Consider the following 22,708-nt stretch of genomic DNA (forward strand, 5'->3'; position numbering starts at 1 on the left):
CAAGTCTAGAATTAGAATTTAGTTATGGGGGGGGGGGGAAATCACACTTCCAATACTGATGAATTCTGAAATTCTAGCCTAAGTTGTGGCAAACCACTTCATGAACTATGCACTGTTTATGTGGCACCTAAAAACAAAATCACCTGGCAGGGAGCAGCAACCAGATGGCATAAAGCTAAAAGACAGGAACCTGGGCCAAGGTCAAACAAGCACTTCTGGGAAATCCAAGTGTCCCCTAATGCCCCTACCGAGCAGTTAAGAAGTTGAGACTTCAGATTTACATGGGTCAAGTTAAGCATTTAGCTCCATTTGGTGGGCCTGCACCAGATTTCATATTGATGGGCACTTATACACATACCTTTTCGTCCCACAACATGCCGGAGATCCGGCAGGTTGGAGCAGACTTGATTAATCGAATCTCCTCTGCAAAAAGCTCATGTGCACTGTGCTGTGTCATGTGCAGATGTGCATTTTACTACTTGTACATAAGCACGCAGAAAATGATGGTGGCACTTTTTGAACTAAAACACCTTTTTCAAAAGGTGTTTTAGTTCAAAGAGCGCCACCATCATTTTCTGTGCGCTGGCGCACATTTCGCCATTTATACAACTGCACCTAACGGTGCCAGGTGCTTTTAAAAGCTCCCAGTGCAAGCGTGCGTACAAAATGCCCTAAGAGCCCTACATCCCTGCCCTCAGGCTTAAGAATCGTCTTGCAGGCAAGCCAATCATTCACAAATACAGAATTCAATTTAACATCTGTGCACTAATGTGTGGCCAGAGATCAATACGCACAGACCAAACACAAGTGCCAAAATACAGTACAGTATACATCCCCATATTTATTTCCTGCAGTTTGTGACACAATTAGCATATCTGCAGCTTTAAAGTAAAAAGCACAAGAAATTTAAATACTTCTTTCAACTCACCGGTTTTCTGAAAAGATGTCTGGCAGGCATGGATGTTTCTTGAAGCAACAAATGCTGCAGCCAGGGCATTTCTGGAAACCTAGCCAAAAAGGCATTAAGTCAGCAATACCCCAGTATGTGCCCGACAAGCATGCAAAAGCACGACACTTTGCAAACCACCGTGACCTTGCAAGTCTGCTAGACAGAAATACAACACCCAGAGGCTCCAATTTATAAAAGGTTTCTCTACAGAGCCACAGCACTTTCAGCAGGCCACCTGCTGACCACATTGACTAATAAGCTGTGTGGTAAACATTGTGCATCCATGCACATGCCTATTAGGCCAGAAATAAACTAATTTTAATTACCATCATAAATACAAGTAATATCCCACTGCAAAGTAAAAAACTGGTGCAGCGCACATAGTAGACACTGCCCCAACTGACTGGGGTACAAGGGTGCATTAGCGCGGGGGCTGCCATGCCCCAGCAATCCCCTCCGCGGCACAGAGTGAGGGGCAGCAGCCCCAGGCAGGCAGACTGAACCCCCGGGCTCCCAGCCAGCCAGGGCTGCTCCAACCCAGCTCTATGGCAGTGGCTCCCAACCTCAGGTTGCGACCCAAACCAGGGCTGCAGGGGGTCTGCCCCTCTTGCCTGCGGGGCTCTTACCACTGTTGCCTCCCACGATCCAGGCACAAGCGAGTTGGCAGCCGGGGGTTGCAACCTGGATTTAGGGTTGCAGCAAGAACAGGTTGGGAGCTGCTGCCCTATGGGTTACACATGAATAAACTCGGGAGCTCGTGGTCCCGGAGTCTATTGCTCCCTGGCACACGTGGGAGTATTAACTGCATGTGCAGACACACCCACAGAGTACAAGACAGAGCTTGGAGGTACTAGGGGGAAAAAAGTTCTCCTATTTTTTTTCAGTTCAATGCATTTTCCACCTGGGTTTTACACTGCCCTGCAAACCACCAAGCCTCATTCGGATGTGTCCAGAGAAACAAGACTAATGTCTCCACCTTGCAGAAAAAGCATCAAAACTACTTCACAGTTTTGGGGTTTGGTATTTTTTTACTTTTTAGAAAATATTATTTCTTCCGAGTTTTTTTTTCCTTTTCTTTTTATTAATATGATTATTTTGGGGAGATGAGGCTCGGGGCAATCTCCTTTAGCGAAAACAGGGTCAAAAAAGAAGTAGAAGCATTAAAAAAATACTTCAGTACTTTCAAACTCAGTTGACAGGGGTTTCCTTGACCCCCGCTCCAAAGGACGCACCACAATAAGGGACCCCCCCAGTCAAGGCCCCACGTCCTGTCCACCAGCAGGTCCCGAGGGGCAGCGCGTCCCCCAGCCCAGCCCAGCCCAGCCCAGCCCCTCCCTCCGCGGGCCCCACTCAATGTCACCCCCGGCGCCAGCACCAAGATGGCGGCAACGGCAGGCGCCCCACCACCCCCACGCCGCGCTCACCAGGCCGGCCTGCCGTGGCAGGGAGCGCGCGAGGGCGGCGACCACACGGACGGACAACATCGTGTGGCGGGCGAGCAGGAAAAGCAGTGGCAGCAGCTCGTGTAGTGGCAGCTCCCGGCGACTCAATACCTCTGCACAAAATGGCCGCCGCTCCGCCCCCTCCGCCGGGAGGCCACGCCCCCGGCCGCCGCCATTGGGGGAAAGGTCCGCTTGCCCCGGAAGTGCTTCCTCCATTGCCCCTCCCCTAGACAGCGAGTTTCTCACTCATTTTTACATTTTCGCTGTTTCCCTCAAAAAGAACGCGTTCCCTGTTTTTCTATGTAAGCAGGATACTTTTTTAAATTAGTTTTTGGTACATCCATATCGGTTGCCCTTGACGCGCTTCCCTCAGGAGCAGCAGGGGTCAGACGGAGGAGACTAGGGGCGGGGCTTGGATTTGGCCCCGCCCACACGCTTCAAGCTAGAGGGGGGCGGGGGCGCCTTGTTCTCGTCCGGGAGCCGTTCTGTTCTCGCGAGACTGTCAGCTCAGCTCAGGGCTGTGTGAGCTGCGCCGCATGCAGAGCCCTGGGCTGGCAGGGTGGCAAAGTAGGAGGGCAGCAAATAGCCCCATTGTTATGGGGTGAATAAAAAGCACTTTTTAATTTTTCAGCCAATCCCATGATTTTTTTAATAATGATTTCTAAACTCTCAGGATTTTTGGCATTCAAGTTTATGTTTCAGGAATGTGAAAAACATACATCAATAAATATGTGTGCATATAAAATTAGGTGTGTGTGTGTGTATATATATATGTATATGTATATAATTTACATATACCTAATTATACACACACACGCACATATATATAGGTGCGTGTGTGTGTCTATATATAATTAGGTATAATACGTATATAATTATATATAAAAGATATAAAATTAGCTATATGTTTTTCACATTCCTGAAACAGAGACTTTAAGAACAATGCCAAAAATCATGAGCTGGCAATACTGCAGCATTCATACATTGATATCTAAATTGCACAGCCATTCGACTGCTTCAGGGGTAGCTGGATGCGCTGATGTTAGATTGCCATGAAGTGATCTAATCGGGCAATCATTCGCAACGTGTTGCACCACCTGAAAAATCGCACCACAATTGCAACCTGGTCTGTGAGGTGGCGACATTTGCCCAGGGCTGAACGAAGCGTGCGGGCATCTGAGATGCCGCGTGTCAAGTACAAAGGGAGTTGGTTGTGAAATGGGTCCCCAGATGTCCAGCCAGCGTGCTGCCGCCTTCCCTCCATAAGGCCGAAGGAAAACACAAAAGACCCAGGAGCTATTCCTAGTGTCTAAAAGGGACAAAGAGTCTGCCCTATAAGCCACTTTGCCGATTTTCACAATTTTGCATCCATGCTTCATGACCTAGTGACAGGCTTTTACTTTGCGGGAGACTGATTCAAATGAGAGACTGACATTCTTCATTTTCATAATATTTTATAGTATTTTTATAGTGACATTATATTTTACTCAGCAATCAGAAAATTCTGATTGGAAGGATTGCTTTGAATCTTACCGCATTACCTTTTGGTAATTTGTCTAAAAAAGGCCAGCTCGTTGGGAACCTGCAAAATGTTGATTTGCAACAAACTACCCTTTATACTACATTTTGCATGTGTCTTGATTAACCAGGAGGACACCGATATATTTCTATACATTCACTGAAGCAACCACATACTTTAAAATACATTCACTCTTAATTTTTTGTATGTTCTGCTAGTAAACAAAATGATTCATTCTTTTCCATGAGATGTTTATTCATTTATTATTTTGTTTCAGACTCTTTGAGTGGAAAATTGAATTCAGATTAAAATGCACAACAACTTTAATGGCAAAGTTCTGTGGTTAATTATTTTATTAAACCAACTGAAATAGTTGAAAAAAATCATCTTTGCGAGCCTTTGGGGACAAACACCTTTCTTCAGGCTGAAGGGTGTTTATGCCTGAAAGTTTGCAAAGAAAGTAATTTCCAACTATTTTAGTTGGTCTAATAAAAGATATCAGATTGACGCAAACAACCAGGTCTGCCGGCATCCTTAGACCAACGTGGCTACAACCAATACTCCCTTCAGCTTTTCTTAGCAGGGAAGATTAAAACCAAGTTAACAGCCAGAGAATTAAAAAATGATAGAAAATGAGGGTTGGAAGAAGGGACCTCAGGAGGTCACACCTAGTCCAACCCCCTGCTCAAAGCAAGACCAGCCCCAACTAGATCATCCCAGCTGAAGATGTGTTTAGCTGGGTCTTAAAAACCTCCAAGGATGGAGATTGCACCGCTTCTCCGGGTCACCTGTCCCAGTGTTGTGCTACCCTCCCAGCCATGGCTTTGTCTAGCCAAGTCTTAAAAACTTTCAAGGCAGGGTGGCCAACACTCCAGGACTGCCCGGGGAGGAATTAGAGATAAATCCCCAGAAAGACTGTCGAGAGTCAGCCTGGTCATAAGTGAAAGGGCATTCATTAAAATAAATATTAAACATTGAATCTGATTTATAGTCATCCAGTGGGTTTTTTTAAATGCACCAGTCACGTGCATTTGCCTTCCTGCTGTAAAGTCACAAATGCCAGGACATTGCACGGCGAAACCTCCCGGCAGAGATTTGAACCGAGTCAATGACACTGCTCCGAGGACAGAGAGGCCTGGTGTTTCGTACGTCGCCTTGTCTCAGACCAACACGGTTGCCAAAAGTAAGTACACCTGCGAGTTGAAAACAGGTTTATTAACCGGTTCACGGTTTATCGAGCCAACGGTTTCGGGTTCACTGTTTTCTCCGAAGCATTAACGTTCCCCCATCTCGTGTGGATCGAAAGAGGGGAGCATTTTCCTGCCTTTACAACGCAGGCCCTTCGCAGGGAAGGATCACAAAAATGAATTAGCCGATTCAATTTAAATGGGGACGGCAAAAAAGACAGAGGAGAGAGAGAGAGACAGACATGGCCTTTGCAGACGAAGGCAGCAGCGACCTATGCGAGCTCCATCTTTTGATCCCACGCTTGAGGCGTCAAGGGGCGTGTCTCAGTCCGCTGCCACACCCGGCGCGCGGCGGAGTGGGCGGGGCCTCGCTCCCGCCAGCCGGACTACACCTCCCAGAATGCACGCGGCGGAAACGTCATCAGCACGCGCCGGCCCCTCCCCTTCGGTCGTTTAAGGCGGGGCGCGGGGGCTGCCGGGAAGGAGGCGGGAGGATTTCAAGGCGGAATGGAGGAGAAGCTGGCATGGGTGAGGGCGTGGCGTGTCCCGGAGCTGCGGGATCAGGGCAACGAGTGGAGCATGGGAAGCTCAGGGAAGGGCGTGGCCGCGGCCGCCCGGGCCCTTGGGGAGTTGAGTTCAGGGTCACGCTCTGCCCCGTGGGGAGTTGCTTGGGGCCGGATCGGCCAGGTTAGGTTGCCCTCCGAGTCCTTGCTGGGCAGTGTGATCCAGCCCGCACCTGGTGCCTCGGTCGAGCTGTGCCGCTCCAAGGAGCTGGGGCAGAGCCACGATCCCCTGCTTGTGCGCGCCCTGCCCAGAGCCTACAGGCTACAGACTGCGGCTCTGCCCTGCGAGCCACCCCCATGGCGACATCCCAGCAGCTCCGGAGTAGCCCCCTGCCCTGCCCTGCCGGCGTGGCTGGGGCCGGTCTCCATGGCAACCCTAGCCTCGAGCTTTCCCGTGTGTGAGGACTCCACGGAGACTGGCCCCAGCCATGCAGGCAGGGGCTGCTGGGAAGTGGAGTCCGGCTGTGGGCTGGATCAGCTATTTTGCCCACCCCTGGTCTTGCCCCTCCGTTTGGGATCAGACCGGTTGCCACACTTGGAGTCAGGAAGGCATTTTACCTCATGGTCAGATGTGTGTGGACTGGTCAGATTGGTTTTGCCTTTCTCTAGTGGCGTGCTGACTTCCTGGGATCTTCTGAGCATGTGTTAAGAACCATTTTTAAAAGCAGGACCTCGGCTGCCGGGGCTTCCCTGCTTTATCTATGGCAGATGAAGGTGGTGTTTCTTATTGTCAGGGCTGAAAGCAGCTGAATGAAGCATTTTAGATGATGGATTTGTATAGGGTGGTTTGGATAGGGATGATCCTGCTTCAGGCAAGGGGTTGGACTAGACCTACGGAGGTCCCTTCCACTCTGACTTCTCTATGATTCACGAGTCCTGCAAGCTGCCTGGGTACTGTGATAATGGGACCCTGCTTGAAGTTTCAATTGTTTGGTTTGCTAGTCAGAGCCCAAACGGACTAGATTGTTACACCTGCTTGCACAGGTCCTAGTATCATAGGAAATTAGGGTTGGGAGGGCCCTCAAGAGGTCACATCTAGTCCAAACCCTGCTCAAAGCAGGATCATCCCCAATTAGATCACCCCAACCAAAGCTTTGTCTATCCAGGTTTTGAAAACCTCTAAGGATGGAGCTTCCCCCACCTCTCTGGGTCGCCTGTTCTAGTGTTTTACTACCCTCCTAGTGAGAGAACTTTTTCTAATATCTAACTTAAACTTTCTTTGCTGCAACTTGTGCCCATTGCTCCTTGTTCTGTCATCTGCCACCACTGAGAACAGCCCAGTTCCATCCTCATCTAGTTTTCATCTGTCCATATCCCCCCTAACATAACCATTTCTCCAAGGCAAGCAGTCTGTCAAAAGCTTTCCTGCCACCTAGTAGCAGTAAGAAGCACCTACTGCTCTGAGTTGGTATGTAAGAGTCACTCTTTACTTACTCTGGGATAGCTGCACATCTGCCCATCCTAAAAATGATGCAGGTCATGCAAATATATGTTTGTCTGTCCAGGGCCTAACCCTGCTTGAGCCCAGTTTGTGCCAGTGCTTCTATCATTGCCTGTTGTTGGCCTCCTTATCACTGAAGCAGTTTTCCCTTGAAGTGTGGGCAAGATTTGACAAACAGGACTAGGATTCATGAAGGATTCCTGTTCTCTCCTCTGCTGTCTATTTCCCCTGCATTACACTGATCTGATTATTTCCTTCCACATTCCTGGTAGGTTACTTTGTGGCTAAAAAAAGTGTACGGGGACCAGCCCATTCCACAATACAAAGTGAACGCACGGACTGTTGACATTTTGCACGAACTTGCAGAATGCAATGAAACCAGGGACCGGGACGTCTCCCTGCTGATAGATGACATGAAACAGAAGACAGCAGAATATGAATTGGAAGGTAAGCTTGGAGCTTTGGGTTCTGATTACAGGAAAAGGACCTATAAAGTTGTTAACTCTTTATAAAAAGATGCCAGTAAGCTATGATTTCACTCTAGTACTCTGTACTGTGTCACACACTACATTTAAAAAAATATCTGATGATGCCAGGCTGCCCAATAATAGTTTCTTGGATCAGTTCAAGCAGACTGTAAATACAGACCAGCAGCTTTAGCTACTGAACTTTCCCAAACTGCAAGGCTGGATAGTGAAGCTCTGAAATAGCAGTGCTAAAAGCAGAAGGGTGCTGGTGATGGGAAAGTGGTGTTCTCAAGTGTCTGAAACAATGTAAATCTCCTACTAGTTGGGAACGCTTTTGGATTTTTGAAAGAGCAGTGCTGCTATTCACTAATTTCTCAGGTAATTGCAGGGAGTGAGTGTTTGGTAACATGCAGAGCATATACCTCTTAAACTGAGCAGATCAGGCCACCATCCTAATTTTATTTTAACATTTCCAATACTAAAGAGACATCCCTTGCAAAGTTTTTACTTGATACCCTTCTCAGCCTAACAGACTATAACAGAAAGGGTATTCACCTGTAGGGGCTATCTCATGGCAAGGCAAAGCCAGGCTGAGCTGGGGAGATTCTGGTGTCCTCTGGGGAAAAACAATGAAAGGACTGGAGCAATTCTGCCTTCAGGCCCTGGAAACAAGATCTGTCTCAGATCCCAGAATTCTGCAGTCAGGATGAGATCTGGTGTGAAGGACAGTTGGGGAGTGGAGGGAGGGACAAACAGCTATGAGGATGCTGCAGGGGTCTCCCTGGGGGGCCGGAGCAACATGCGTGGGAGGCTGCAGGAGCCGAACCACCTGTCGCGTGAGTGAGGGAAGCAAGCAGAGCCCAGAGGCAAGCCCTCGCTCTGATTTAAAGGGGAAGCACCTGGGACTAGGAGTTGGTGAGTGGGCTTAGCCCTCTCCCCTTGTAATGGACTCTTGCATGGGGAGTCCTGAGGGGAGACCGGCCTCAATTAGTGAGAGTGCAGCTGAGGACAATGCAGGGCGTGGGGGCGGCACACTAGAGAAGCCCTAAGTGTGAAAGAGGGCCGTGGGAATAAGCAACCAGGAAAGTAGACCCACCAGCCTTGTCTGAGGGGCAGAAAGGGGTGTCGTGGGACAGGCTGTTTGTGTTGCAGGAGGCCAAGCAAGGGCATTGGGCATCATTGGGAGCAGAGCCCCAGGGCCATTGAGGGAGCTCCCATTGCACCCACACCTGATTATGCTTGCCTGAACTGAAGCGACTTCAAGGCAACAGCAGTCAGCTGAAAGACTGTTATTCTGGGCGTCTATGACAGACCTACCCAGCCTGTATCATTTTTTTTTTACAAATGAAGGGATGGCCCTGTTTTGTTTCTTTCTGGTTTTGGATGCATATAAGGTTGCTTTACTGTGTGGGGAATAGATCGACTGTTGTTCTACGGGGGGTGTGATCATCAGCCTATATGTGTCCCTATGTTGTTACAAAGTTGCATGTATTTATAAGCATTAAGTTCATTAGTACTATTTCATAAATTAATGGAGTCATGGATTAAACCTTAGAATAGATAGCAGTGTATGTATATGAATATAAATGTATGTATGTAAATATTTGAATATAAATTGATACATATCTCTCTTGTAAATAGTTACCTGTTGTGTCAGAGTGCTGTTACAGGAGGTGTCCCCATTCTGGGATCCTGAGGTTCCTCATTAGCCCAAAGGAAACAAAAGGACTCGTATTGCAAAATAATACACAGCGTACCAGGCTCTTTACAGCATCTTATCAGATTGTGGTCAGGCTCTTTGCTTCAACAAACTTGCAGAATAATAGTGTTCCACATCTTTGAAAGAAGAAGGACGAATTTGCTCTGGGGAGCAGTCACTAGCTGTTATGATATAACTTGGATTGGCACACTTCTGCGGCAGTGTAGATAAGCTAAAATACTGAGTGAAGCAAGGTAAAATTGCAATGGTTTGCAATGCATTCATTGCTGCAGGAGCATGTAGAGGTAGCACTGCTATTGTAATAGTTTATGTGTGTATAACTGTTAAATCTGTCCACTGTCCTAGTATTGAGAGTGTACAATGCTATGTATGACTTCACAAATATTAAGTGATGACTGTTGTGTTTTTGCAGCCAACTACCTACAGGATCTTCTCACACAAAGCGTGAACTTTTCCTTGACCTCTCTGTCCAAGATGGGCACCTGCTATTTGAATGCACTGGTAGATAGTGCAATGGCACTTGAGACAAAGGACACTTCCCTAGCAAGGTAATCCTTCCCACGGGTTTTGGTGTCCCTAAAAGGGCAATCTAGGTCAGTGGTTGTCCAACCTTTGCAGACTAGAGGCTACAAGCAGAATTCTGGGGCCAGTTCTCTGCCCCTGTTCCACTCTTATGCTACCAAAATAGCATCAAAAAAAGGAATGGAAACCATCTGTAAGTCTTGTCCTGGGACGATGTGGGGGAGCCTTAAGAGCTGTAGAGATGGCACAGGCTTCTCCTGTGCCTCCCTCTCTGCAGCCCCTGCTTCTGAAGAGAGTGAAGCCAGGCAGGAGGCTGCAGTATCTGGCACTCTATCTCTATCTGGCATATGGTTCGTTGGGGCTCTTCTGCCAGCTGGCACATGGCAGTAGCTCCCAGACTGCTCTAACATGGGTTCAGGCAAAGAATTGGGAAGCTCTAATTGACTGTTTATTCTTAGTTGCTTCCTTTCCCTCACCCGAGTTGCATTTCAGTGCAGAGGAATGGGAGCCGTCCTTGACCAGTAGGGCTGTGCAAAATGGCACTATTCCGTTTCGCCTTGAGGTTTGACGGAACAGCATTCTGTTTCGAATTTCATTTTGATTTGAAACAGCTGTTTCTTTCTGTTCTGCGGAAACAGGCTGTTTTGACGTTTTTGCTGGGGATGGGAAGTCAGCCCAGCTGGGCTAACTTCCCACCCCCAGCACTGCCATCGGGTGGGGGATGGGGAGTCGGACTCTCTGCCTCCCTGCCTGATTAGAGTGCTGGGGAGGGGAGCTGAGCCCAAGCTCAGTTCCCTTCCCCCTGTGCTTTTATCGACTTTCCAGCCCGGCATTGGTAGACGGGGAGAGCCAGGGCTGCGCTCCCACCTGGTGCTGGGATCACAGCCTTGGTTCTCCCCTGTCTCACCACTTCAATGAGGGCTTCGAAACTTGAAACATTTTGCAGCCCTTCATTTCGTTTCTCAGCCCTGCATTTGATTCGACTGTTTCGAGCTCAAAATGAATCGAAATAGTGTTGAATTGAAACAGCTGGTGAAATTTCACACAGCCCTATTGGCTAGCCCCCAGTCTCTAGAGAAGCAAGTAAATTGTATAGCCTGATGTAGACTTAGTTTCAGCCAAGTCAGGGCCTGGGGCCTGGAGATGGGTGGAGGCTATAAGGGATAAAGCCTGGGTTAAGGGACTGAAGCCCAAGAGAGGCTGATGCCAGAACAGGACCAAGGGCCCAGAGACAGGGTGTGGCCAAGAGCCTGGTGGGCAGATGGCCAGAGGACCCTGAAAAATGAATCCAGAGTAAGATCTGTGAGGCATGAGCATGACAATGGGGGTGGCTGAAAGCCACAGTTAAAGCCCTAAGGCAAGCTGGTGACCAAAGGAACGGAGGGCTGGCAAGGCGTGCTAAGGTAGAAGCGGTGCCAGCGAGGCACAGCATGGGATAGCAGATTTTGGGTGTCCATTGCCAAGAGCCAGGCCAAGGGGGTCTGGCAAAGCAGGAGAAGCTGGGTCAAGTGCAGTCCCAGCAGACACTCAGGAACTCTGGGGAACAGCCTCCCAATATAAAATACAGTTGCATCAGGGTGTACCAGGCAGAATGGTGAGGTTGCCTTGAGTAGCAGGAGTGGGGATAGGTTCAGGTACCAGGAGGTGCCACAGCTGCCTTCAGAGTCACTCCTGCTACAGACCCCTTCTTCCTTTGTTCTTCTCCCTCCTTCAGCAGTTGTGCTCGGGCTGGCTACCAGCATCCACCACAACATGGCTGCTTTTCCAGTGCCTGTGCAAGTTTGATCGTAAAATAGATTGAGATGAAAGGAGCTAGATAAATGTAGAATGCATCATACAGCTATTAAAATGTTAGGCTGTATTTCACTACAGTATTAAGAAATTCTTAGTTATTTGAGAGGTGTAGGTACCAATCAGTCTGTTGAAACAAGGTAGTTTCAATAGACTGATCAGTGGCAAACCCAATGGCCGTCATACAAGAGCAAACTCAAGAAATAAAAGGGAGAGAATAAATGATTTTTATAAGCTTCAGGATCACATGATACTACTTTCTAACCATGCCCCTGAAATCTTTTATCTTGTTAGCTTTATCCCTGCTATCAATGATTTGACCTCAGACTTGCATAAAGTGGAATCAAGGAATAGAGAATTGGAACTTGAATTGACCACCTTTAGGGAAAAGCTAACCAAAGCACTGGTGCTAGAAAAGCGTCTTCAGGAGTGAGTAAGGGGAAGCAACGTGGTGGAGGGGAAGGAGGTGGAAATGGGAATTGTTTTTATTGGTCTCTGAAATGTTGTATGTTGATTGTGCTCAGTAAAGATATCTGAATTTTCAGTTTTAAAACACATGCCTGTAGCTTACAGCTACTTTAAAATGTCAGTTGCAGGACCTTGCAGTAAATTGACTTCAAATAGGACCTAGACAGACAAACACAGTCTAGTATAAAACCGGTTCTGTACACTGACGTAGCTTACTCTAGAATTGCAGTGGAAAGGTGTGCAGCCATTATAACATTTTAGTAGATGGTAGAAAAGCAAGTCAAAGTTTTTGTTGCTCTAAGAGAGTGTACAGGTGTCCTGGCTTTTCATGAAGACACCTAGAGATCAATGCGACTATCTCATGACCTTGGGAGTCTGTGGCCATGGAAATAGCACCTTGCTGATGGAGTGATCTGTTGTGGACTGAATTAAACTTAGTTTTCTGCTTGTCTTTGGCCCTCTGGGATGTTTATGTGAGGGCTTAATTTAGATGAAAGTTGGTCAATTGCGTACACTGGCCCTGGTTTTTCTTTCTGAAAAGCAACTATTTTCTCTTTCTTCTGAAAGCGACCTTAAGAAAACAGAAGAACATGTAATGGTGGAAAAAGCCAAAGCTGACAGCCGAACCCAAAATATGAAGTTCCTGAAGAACAAATCCGAGGACTTCAAATTCAGGATCAAGGCTGCAGAGGTTGGTGTAAAAGAACTTGCATTGTTATTGTGAAAGGTAGGCATTGCCTTGTCAAACTGGGCCTTAACACACAGATTTTTCACTAACCTGCAGATGCATTCCTGGAGCTTCTCAGCCTCCCACAGTGGGGAGTCTGCTTCAACTGTCACACTTTTTTATGGGGGGGTGCAGTGTAATGTGCACTGTATATTAGTTCCTTAATTGTTTCTGAAACCCAGTTTTGAACTAATTACATGTTTTATGAGACATTAAGCTTCCCAGCACTGCTGTAATTTTGTCACCCTCCTTTGGGCAGACTGGTAGTGTATGATAGTTGACATCCTACTCACGGCCTTATTAGATCTTGAGTCACGCTGACTTTTTTTTTTTTTTTAGAAAGGTACATTGCTTTTATATGAAGTTTTGTAACAACTAACTCCACATTTAAAATTGCATCAATATTTGCACTTAACTACATGTTCCTGCTGCCATAAACCATTTTTGTTTCTCTCTGTGCTTTACTTTCGTAAGTATGCAAGTAAGCAGTAAAGCATCTCTGTGCACTTGGTGTAGTAGAGCCCCAGACCACAGGGCTCCTTGGGGGCTGGATCTTTCAGTAAGGTGAGTGGTGGTGGCATTAACCTCCCATTGCTTGTCCCTCTGCTAAAAACACACATCCTTAGTAGGGCTTCATATGCCAGAATTTGATAGTAGGACTCTCCCTCAACTTCTCAGTTCCTCCAAAAGCCCCATATGCCACATCTTTGACACCCATAGACTGCCTCAGTGTGTTTCCATAAAAGAGCAGGATGCACTGCTCAGACTAAAGGAACTGTTTGTTTTTTTTTTCTCTTGTAGGAGCAGCTTGTTGCAAATGGGATGGACCCCTCCCTGACACATGAGTCACTAGTGAACCTCTCAGAGGTGGGTGTTTTGTGATAAGATGGAAATTTGGTGGTTTGAGTAGCTTAAAGAAAGATTGTTATCCATGGGGATACACGCTGCTTTGTGATCAGTCCAACACAAAACGACACATCCAAATGCTTGTAAAATTGTGGCGGTGTCCTTTCAAATTGTGATCCAAACTTTACATCTTGATTCCTCATCTAGTTTATTTGCATATAATGGTTTTAATGCAATGTGAGATCATGAAGGGTTAACTTGTTAAAAGGACATTTTCACAAGTCATTTTGTTTTTAAATAACATGTTTCCTGTGTTACTCATTAACAATCCTCCAGTTCTGTGATGATGAAGCACATAAGATCTGGGCTATTTCTTCCTCATAACAGGACTAGCACTATTTAGTACTATAACACATTTTCAAATGGGTGAATTACTTTTCACCATTCTCGATGTATTATTTCTTGCATAGTTTGAACAATGAAAATAGCCACATTATTTTTATGTTGTGATTCTCATGAGCCAGTACCCTGGGAAAATATTTGCACCCCACAATGTGTCAAGCAAAATTGATTTAAAATGTTTTCATTAGACTTAAATCTATCAATAACACTTCTTCATAAGGTATAGGTACCTTTTTTAAATATAGGCAACTGTAAAATGCGAGTTTGGATCCAGCTTCATAATACATAATGGTTTCATCTTTGATTTTTAAAGGAAGTGACTGCTCTGAAAAGCTTTGGCTTTTCATTATAAAGAAGTAATTCTTCACCCTTTACATGGGTACAGCCTCAGAAGTAACAGCAGACGCTTCCCATGCCACTACAATTATCGCTTTGGCCCCGTCCTTTTAGGTGTGTGAGTGAAACAGCACAGTCTTATTTAGTCATTGGCCTCCGAGATTGCTGAAAAGGGGTTGCAGAGCCAGTTGTAGTGGGTTTTTTTTGGTGAGAAGAATATCTGTCCTCTGGGCTTTGGACTGAAATTGCCATCTCCTTTCCCAGAGATCAGGAAACTGAGACTGGTTGGGAGTGCTGCCTGAAAGAAGATTGTATGGTTTCGTAAGGGAAAATTCCATTTTTCTACCAGTGTCTAATTTCCACTGAGTTTGACTAAATAACGATTGAAGACTCTTAAATTCTTAATAGGACACCGGGCCTCCTTGAAACTTCAACAAAACATCTAGGAGTTCAGCAATGCTTTTGTTAACTTAATGGCTGTGTAATTGATCTGCATCACTAACTCTAAATTAGACTGTGTAATATAACCATCTGCTTTCCTCTGTTCACAGAAACTAGCTGCACTAAAGCAGCAGACCAGGCCTTTGAAGAAGAAACTGGAGTCCTACCTGGACTTAACGCCTGTAATTACTTTGCTATGTTCTGGTTTTCATGCAGTGTTTAGACAGATATAAAGACAATGCAATAGCTACGTGTTTAAGTTCTATACTTAGCAGAAGTTTCACTGTCTGCCTAATTTCTGCAACGGCATTCATGTTTAGAGCTGCAATATTATACACATAATTGCTTATGTGGAAGTACATTTTGTTACAATGGCCTTAACAGACTCATAGTTGTGCTGTTTCCAAATCTCTGTGAAGATTCCATAAATAAATTGTCTAGACAGAGGATTGTGCTTCAATAGAAGGTTATTTACACATTGATCGAGGCACATGGAAGTAAATGGCTCTGCTGGAGTGTTTTTGTTTTGTTTTTTTTTTTTAAATTCTGTTACCATAATGCATAGGAATATGACCCAGATAAAACATTTGGGTGAGCTAGGCGAGAATTAGCTGGGAAAGTTTGGAGAAAAATAAAATATCTGAAGACTTATCAAGGTATTTAGAAGGGTATAAATCATGCTTTGGATCTGTTCGTGCATTGTACTACTCCCATTGTTCATTTGAATGGCAGTGTAAATGGTCACAGTACTTGGAGAGCCTTGCCAGGATTTTAAAAACCCAAGTCCCAGATGTAGGTGCTTAAATCTGTGTTAAATACTTAAATAAGTGTCCTGACGTGGAAGCGTTCAGCACTCCACAACTTCCTTTAACTTTGGTGGGAGGCTTGGATGCTAGTACTTTGTTAGCTGTTCTTTGGAGGGCAGGGATACTAGCAAAGTTTTCCATAAAGCAGTCTTTGGGTATGGAAGAAATCAGTAGACGTAAACTAGGAAAGATCCTTGTTTTCGGAGACCATTTTAATGAACAAGAACATTGTAAGAATATGTCACTTGTTTAAAGAAATTGGAGCCAACTAGTCATCTGTTAAGTCATAAAGTGAAAAGAATCCAACCATCTCCCTGTGCATGAAGCTGATAGCTTACTGCTTGGTGGACAGTCTGCAGCACTTGCACAGCTCCTCTGGAAGCCGATGAATTGCTAAACTGGCATTCCTTTCTCAGATCAATAGTGAAGGATCTTCCCTCATGGATGTAGGGAAAATGCTGCAGCAATTACAGGTGATGCAGGGATGGTGACCTAGTCTTGGACCAGTGCTTCTCAGCCTTTTTGGACTTGAGGCACCCTCATCAGACTCGAGGCACCTTCCATAACTTCTGTGAATTGAGTGGTACCCAATTTCAAAAACAAACTTATATATTACAATGCTTACTGTGTTGCAGAGGGGCTTGGCAATTGAAGGTAGAAAATTGTTCAAGCAGGGACAAATCTGGCCTGTGTCTATCTGCTTATTTCCTCACATTTCGCTTGTCTCCTTACATCTTCTCACATGTCACTGCACCCTTCAAAGGATCTGGCAGCATCCCAGGGTGTCCTGATGCAGTAGCTGAGAATCACTGGTTTTGAGACTTGCACTTCTGTCTGTCTTGGCTGCCTAACATGGCCTCTGTTCGTATAGTACCTGAGTGCCTCACAACACTCCTAGAAGGCAGGGAAGCAGTACTCTGACTCTTACATGTGGGAAGCAGAAGCACAGACAAATTAAGTAGGTCCCCCACCCAAGTCATACAAGTTCAGTTGCATCTCCAGCCTCCACAAATCTCCCACATCCTTGGAGAGGGTCTTGCCTATGTGCCTTTAGCATAGTTTTTAATTTCAGTATGTCTTGTAAAGTGCATTAACCTCTTTTTTTGAAGGTCTTGCATGTGGGAGCTGCATATAGAGATCATTTGTTTAAACTGTAGCCCTCACTTCCCTGTCTGCCTTCATTAAAATTGGGGGTTGAGGGAGCCCCTTGATTCAAGGGGAAGAACCACCACCTTTCCTTAACATACCCTTTTTCTTTTTAGAATCCTTCCCTTGCTCGAGTGAAGATTGAAGAAGTAAAGCGGGAGCTGGTAAGGGGGGTTTGTTGCTAATGGAGACTTAAAATGCATGCTGTTGCTTCCAGAACAAGCCCAACACTCCCAATTTATTTATTTATTTTTTAATATGCATTTGGTTGGTTGAGGGTTCATTTATCTCAGATTCTAGTTTTGATGTGCTCCAGAGAATAAGATCTAGATGAAACTATGGCTCGGATTAAATGGAAATGATGCTCGTTGGTGAGACTAACAGGCTGAGGAACTAATTGTTGGTGTGCCCTCTTGATGGTGCTTTTGCTATTTGTGCTAGTGATGGCATTGCCACTCTCAGATTCCTGGAGGCCCTTGGTGCTTTTTGCAGTCAGTAGCTGGATTGGAGGACAGATGCTCCTTTTTGATAAGGACCATGCAGATGATATCCCTGCTTTGTCACCTCCTGGCTTGACTGATGTTAAGTACTTTATTCAGAGCTACCTTTTTGAAGTCCTTATGGGGTTCTAGCAGCTTATCCCATGAGTATCCAGGGCCACTGTGAACATGAAACTGCTGCTCAGAGTCTGTTTCCCCGAGACCATTTTTCATTCTGTGCTTTACTACTGGGGAGACAACATTTCAGATGACCTCTTGTTTCAGAAATATGTCTTGTCTTCAGCAAGAGCTGAATTTTTCCCCTTGGAGTTTTGAGTAACCTGGCAGTGTTGAGTTGTTTTTCAGAGGAGGATGTGAAGCCCATGAATTTTTTTCAGGATTTTATTTGCTGTTTTTCCATGTGCCTGATTTTGTATATTTAATATCAGTTTTATACAAAGCAGAAAGGCAGGGTAGAGATACGACCTTCAAATGGACTGAATCAGACACACAAGCTTTAGTGAGCAGGAGGTCATTGATGCATCTCTGATTTAGTCAGTCTATAAGGCATATCTCTACCCTGCTTTTCTTCCTGACTTCACACTGATGCAGTTAACTACATCTCTTAGTACTATAAGGGTTAAGGAATCGCCAATGTTCCCGTTCTGTGCGTCATACCACAGAAGAATGAGCGATTCTACCATGGACTTGCCCCTTGCCAGCTGCTTGGTTCTAAAAATGTTGCATTCCTACAACCACAAAGCGGGCCGGCACAGGTCGCTGGTATCCAAGGTGTGAAGTCTGTGATGACTACTGAGATGAATCTCTTTGCTGCCATGGTGACAGACATAGATGTTCATGTAACAAATATGTTTTTGGCTTATTTATCATTCATAGACAATGGAGGCATAAAATGCCATATTTTTTGATGTTTCGGAATTGCCCTGGGAACAAGATTATAATTTTTGAAAAAATACTGTGTACCCTTTGGATCATCATGAGAACTAGTAATCCTGACTTCTTGGTTCTTGGACTCATGCATTTTACTACTTTTATAAGATAAATGCTGAACTTGCTCTCAAATGGGTGCTTATAGAACTGAGAGCTGCTGGTTCACTCAGAATCATAGTAACTTATTTGAGTTGATAAATACACAAAACATCCAGATGGGTTTATCAGATGCATATTGATCTAACAGATGTGAAAAATTATTTCCATTCTTACTGACTTCTCTTTCTTTTTCTCCCGCACTAGAATGCTCTTGAGGAAGAGTTCTCTGCGAAAGTAGACTTGATGGCACTTTCAGTCCCAGAACCCAGAAAACACCGATTTATGTAGAGTTGCCTGCCTGGAACAGGTCTTGGAGGGATTGTTGCTTTTTTCTTGTAGATATTTTGGATTTCTCACCCTATTGGACTTATAAATATTGTCTTGTCACTCTTATAAACTGTGCACTTGCAACCTTGCAAGCAATCAAGCTGTTTTTTCAAAGACTTGCATAACTTTGTTCTTGTAAAAATTGTATATTCTTGTGGTTTTTTTCCTCAAAGCCTGACCAATAAAACCAGGTTTCCTTCCTTGTCTAATTTTTGCCATAAGTAAGGTATTAAAAACTGTAGGTGACCTCCAGATGGCACCGTAGGCAGGAAATAAAACCAGGTCAGTATTTGGGAAGACTTCTTGGACTACATATACATTTTTTTTTTTTTTCACTTGGCAGGCAGCTGCCCCATTAGTCATAGTGTCTCCTTGTCTTGCCTGCCTTCTAGATCTCTGTTCTTAGAATGTTCCTCTCTTTCTAATGTGGTGGGGATGCCTGACCCCAATTGCCTAATGTCTCACAGGTTGGCAGATTCTCCTGACTAAATGTATATGGGTGGAGTTTGTGTGTTTTTGTTTTGTTTTTTTTCTGGAGCCAAATCCATCTTTTCGTATGGTCTGACATTTTCATTATGCTTAGCTTGACCATATGGGACCACAGGAAATCTTGTATGCTGCCCCCGTCCCCTAAGTCAGTGGTGCTGCCGCAGGCAGAGTGGCATGGTGCACCAGCCTGCTCTGCCTGCTTCCTAGACTGCATCCCATGCCCCTGTGATTCCAGGACACGTGTATTAATCTTCACCAACTGGCCTATGAAATCTGGGACTGTACTGGCCAAATTGGGACATATGGTCACCCTATTATGTTTGATCCCAGTTCCTTTGCATTTGTCAGGTGACACCAGATCCTTAGGTGGTGTCCTAGGCAAGCACTTGCCAGGCCTCAAGTGACTGTTTAGTTTCTGTTTGGATTAGACTCGGTGTGTTCAGTCCAGCATAGCCATAGATCATTGTATTCTCTGCTTTTTTCCTGCTATTCGTATCCTTTTGTGAAATGAACATAACTGATCTCTCTTTAAGGAGAAACTTAACTACTTTCCTCACTTAAATATAACTAGCTCCTGTTGAAAACAGTAATAAAAATAAGGTGGTATGGTTCCTATAGCTTATTCCCCCTCCAGATCCTCTGAGCCAGTCAGTAAAGGGTGCTTTTTTTTTTTTTTTTGTGAGGGATACCTGGCTGCCTTGAGGGAAGCAGATTGAGCTCAGTAACTCATTGAAAAATCTGCAGATGGTTATGGCTTGCATTTCAAACTAAAACTGAAATCTCCCAGTATTACCTTACTAAGGGGCTGCAGTCTAATCAGAGTGAAAATAATATTTCTTAAGGGTGAGGTTTTGCATTTTAAGGTTTGTTGGCAGATGTTAGGCTGCTGCCCCTTTCCCCTTCTTTTTAAGGAATACTTAGTAACTGGAAATATAATGCAACTCCAGAGACATCACAGCAAAACAGTTCAGCCATCAGGTAAAGCAACAGCTAGGCAACAAGAATAGACATGCAGGGAAGCATGTGAGGCCTCATTTGGACAGCTCCAGGTAGGAAAGCATGGAAATATAGAAACGGAAGTGGAGGGACCTCAATGGTTACCTAGTCTAATGCCCATGAACAATATGCAGGTACACCAGACATGCCCATCCAGCCTCTTCTTGAAAACTTTGTGAAACATATTCCATGAATTCCTGATGAAGCATGTTGCATTATTTGGTTGTTCTTGTAGTTAGGAAACTGGTATAATGGGCCTTGATTATCTCATTGTCTCCAATGTAGGCATACCTGGTTCCTTCAACCTTTCTTCATCATCATTATGTATTTTTTATTTTCCTGTTGTGGAAATATGTCAAGACTTCCAATTGATCAGGGCCCAATTGTAGCAGGGCACTATACAAATAGCACAAAGGCAATCCTGATAAAGATAGCTCCTAAGCTCAATTTTAGGCAACAAATGAGAAGAACAAACAGGAGCCTCTATTTGGGTCCCTGCAGGGTCATTGCTGTACTAGATTGTAAGAGGGCAGGTGAAGGAAAGAGGGGACAATAAGAGAGAAGCTAGTCTTTCCACAGCTTGTGTCTTGTCTTTTGAGGCAATATCAGCACAGGTCTGAGGCTGGGGCAGTCGTGTTTAGATGTGGGTTCTCCGGCAGAACGGCAGTAGTAGCAGCAGCTCCATGGAGGCTGGAACATTTTGCCTTCCACCTCCATCATGACCCTCCTCAAACTTCTCTTCCTTACCATAAAAAGGGATGTCTTAAAGGCAGCATTGAGGGCTGACTCTTGGGTGGTTCTCTCATCCTACCAGCGAAAGGTGCTTGTGCTTTTTAAATGGCAGGATGAAATGATATGACTAGGATTCTTCACACTGATTGCAGATGGTCTCCATTCTTCATGAGCTTTGGTAGTAAGAGAGAGGATTCCTAAAACATCAGTAGTCTATGTGAACTGTACTACTCACTACTGTGGTAGAGAGTTATACAGGAGCAACACTTCACTGAGAAATTCTTTCAGCTGAGCACTAATTTTTTTTTAACCTTGTTGCATACCTAAGTTTCCAGCAGCAGAACTGACATAAGTACTATACATATACACTGGTAGAGAGCCAGACTACAGTCTTCAGCAAGGGAGGAAGTTTGACTGGAGGGATGTCCAAAGATAGTGGGATGCTACTTGCTAGTGTTAGTGAATGTAAAGGGATTAGCAATTATCAAGCAGCTGGGCCACCTCTTGCACAAGCTGTGCAAATCAGCTGCCAGCTGTGATGTTTTCTGGATCAGATATCAATAAACATGGTGAAAATTTTTTATCTTAGCAATTAGCTTATTTTTTTTAAAAAGACTTCTTGGTTCTTCAGTTTTAGGGTACAGGTTTCCCTTGCCCACCACACTTTTGCCAATCACAGTTTTGAGTATTTATGCTTCAGGGAAGTGGGGAGTACAGTCGGAAAATGCCCCCCAGCCCTGCTTGTGCCTCTCACTCCCCCCCAGCACTCACAGCCTTTCTAGTGCCCCTTACCCCCCACCCACAGCTCCTGCTCTCCCAGCCCTGCCAGTTTTGCCAATCACGGGAACTTTCAGGAATCTGACCCCCCCCCCAGGTTGGTGAGGGAAACCTGTATTGTCAATGTCCATAGTGCTTCACAAAACAGCGAGAGAGAATTCATCATTGATAAGTACATTGGAATGATACAACTAAGAATGACCATGTGTCACCTACATGCAAAAAGTTCTCTGCTCCTCTCAAGGTAGTGGACTAAAATGAATCCAATTTCAGGTAAAAACCCATCTCTCTGAACATATGTTGAGCCTAGTTTTCAGACATGGTGAGTACCTACAATTTCAATGGAAGGTCCCTGAGCCTTTTAAGACTTGCCCATATAATTAGCTTTACATATCACAGTATATGCATTTCCTGCACTTCAGTGGGACTATGCACAGTGTATAAAGTTTAGCAGCTATTCTAGTTTTTGTAGGATCATGGTCATAGTCAATAAGAGTTGCAGATAACTGTATTAAGTTTTGAGCTATGCTTATGCAGATCTAAAGATATGCATGTACAACACAATGATCTTAACTTTGACCCCAAATAAATACTGCTTCTCCATCAAGAATATCAATGTACAAATAAAATGCATGCTGTTGATGGGGTACAGTGGTAGAGTGGTTAAGGTATATATTTAATCCCTCCTAAAGACTGCATCCAGTCAACCCAGCTGAGTCATTCAGGCAGAGGTGCCGAAGTCAGCTAGATGTGATATCACAGATTCACAGAAGTTTAGGGCTGGAAGGGACCTCATGAGATCATTGGGTCCAGGCCCCCTGCTTTGGGCAGGAGGGACTGCTGGGGTCAAATACACCAGCAAGGTGGGCGTCCACTCTCCTTTTGAAGATCTCCAGGGTAAGTACCTGCACCAGCCCCGCTGGGAGTCCATTCCAGAGTCTGTAAAGAAGATTTTCCTTATATCCAGTTTGAAATCTTCCTGGAGTTTATAACCGTTTATGGTCTCCCCAGATATATTCGTAAGCTGCCACCAAATCCCCCTGAAGTCTTCTCTTTTCTAGGCTGAACAGTCCTGTATTTGTCAG

The 22,708-nt window shown here is 45.1% G+C and overlaps 2 protein-coding genes across 3 annotated transcripts in view; one reads left to right on the plus strand and one right to left on the minus strand.

Moving 5' to 3' along the window:
* The window catches only part of ATP5A1 (ATP synthase, H+ transporting, mitochondrial F1 complex, alpha subunit 1, cardiac muscle), a 13,446-nt gene extending 10,962 nt beyond the window's left edge, over window positions 1-2,484 (minus strand). The window contains exons 1-2 of the mRNA XM_019518112.1: window positions 2,374-2,484; window positions 929-1,007 (exon numbers count right to left, since the gene is read on the minus strand). Of these exons, the coding sequence (XP_019373657.1) occupies window positions 929-1,007; window positions 2,374-2,433 (139 nt within the window). The 5' untranslated portion in view covers window positions 2,434-2,484. The remainder of the gene's footprint in view (window positions 1-928; window positions 1,008-2,373) is intronic.
* Window positions 2,485-5,542: 3,058 nt separating this feature from the next.
* On the plus strand, window positions 5,543-18,835 carry HAUS1 (HAUS augmin like complex subunit 1). Of its 2 annotated transcripts, none has more exons than XM_019518114.1 (9): window positions 5,543-5,625; window positions 7,374-7,548; window positions 9,701-9,836; window positions 11,896-12,030; window positions 12,637-12,760; window positions 13,598-13,663; window positions 14,932-15,003; window positions 16,890-16,937; window positions 18,507-18,835. In XM_019518114.1, exons 1-9 carry the CDS (start codon window positions 5,605-5,607, stop codon window positions 18,588-18,590), a joined length of 861 nt encoding a protein of 286 aa, XP_019373659.1. In that variant the 5' UTR covers window positions 5,543-5,604; the 3' UTR covers window positions 18,591-18,835. The 2 variants fall into 2 exon arrangements, with proteins under 2 accessions (XP_019373659.1, XP_019373658.1); XM_019518113.1 differs by lacking the exon at window positions 5,543-5,625 and adding an exon at window positions 5,665-5,784.
* Window positions 18,836-22,708: the final 3,873 nt, after the last annotated feature.

The sequence above is a fragment of the Gavialis gangeticus genome, unplaced genomic scaffold (assembly GCF_001723915.1).
Source record: "Gavialis gangeticus isolate Ggan-Ray unplaced genomic scaffold, GavGan_comp1, whole genome shotgun sequence".
NCBI classification, from domain to species: Eukaryota; Metazoa; Chordata; order Crocodylia; family Gavialidae; genus Gavialis; species Gavialis gangeticus.

What these genes read in the sequence shown, in the direction of transcription:
- HAUS1 (XM_019518113.1), top strand. Translation starts at nt 5,677, where the DNA reads ATGGGAAGCTCAGGGAAGGGCGTGGCCGCGGCCGCCCGGGCCCTTGGG. An exon ending in AGCAGAATATGAATTGGAAG is followed by an intron (nt 7,549 to 9,700) that starts GTAAGCTTGGAG and finishes GTGTTTTTGCAG; the next exon opens with CCAACTACCTACAGGATCTT. An exon ending in TCAGGATCAAGGCTGCAGAG is followed by an intron (nt 12,761 to 13,597) that starts GTTGGTGTAAAA and finishes TTTCTCTTGTAG; the next exon opens with GAGCAGCTTGTTGCAAATGG.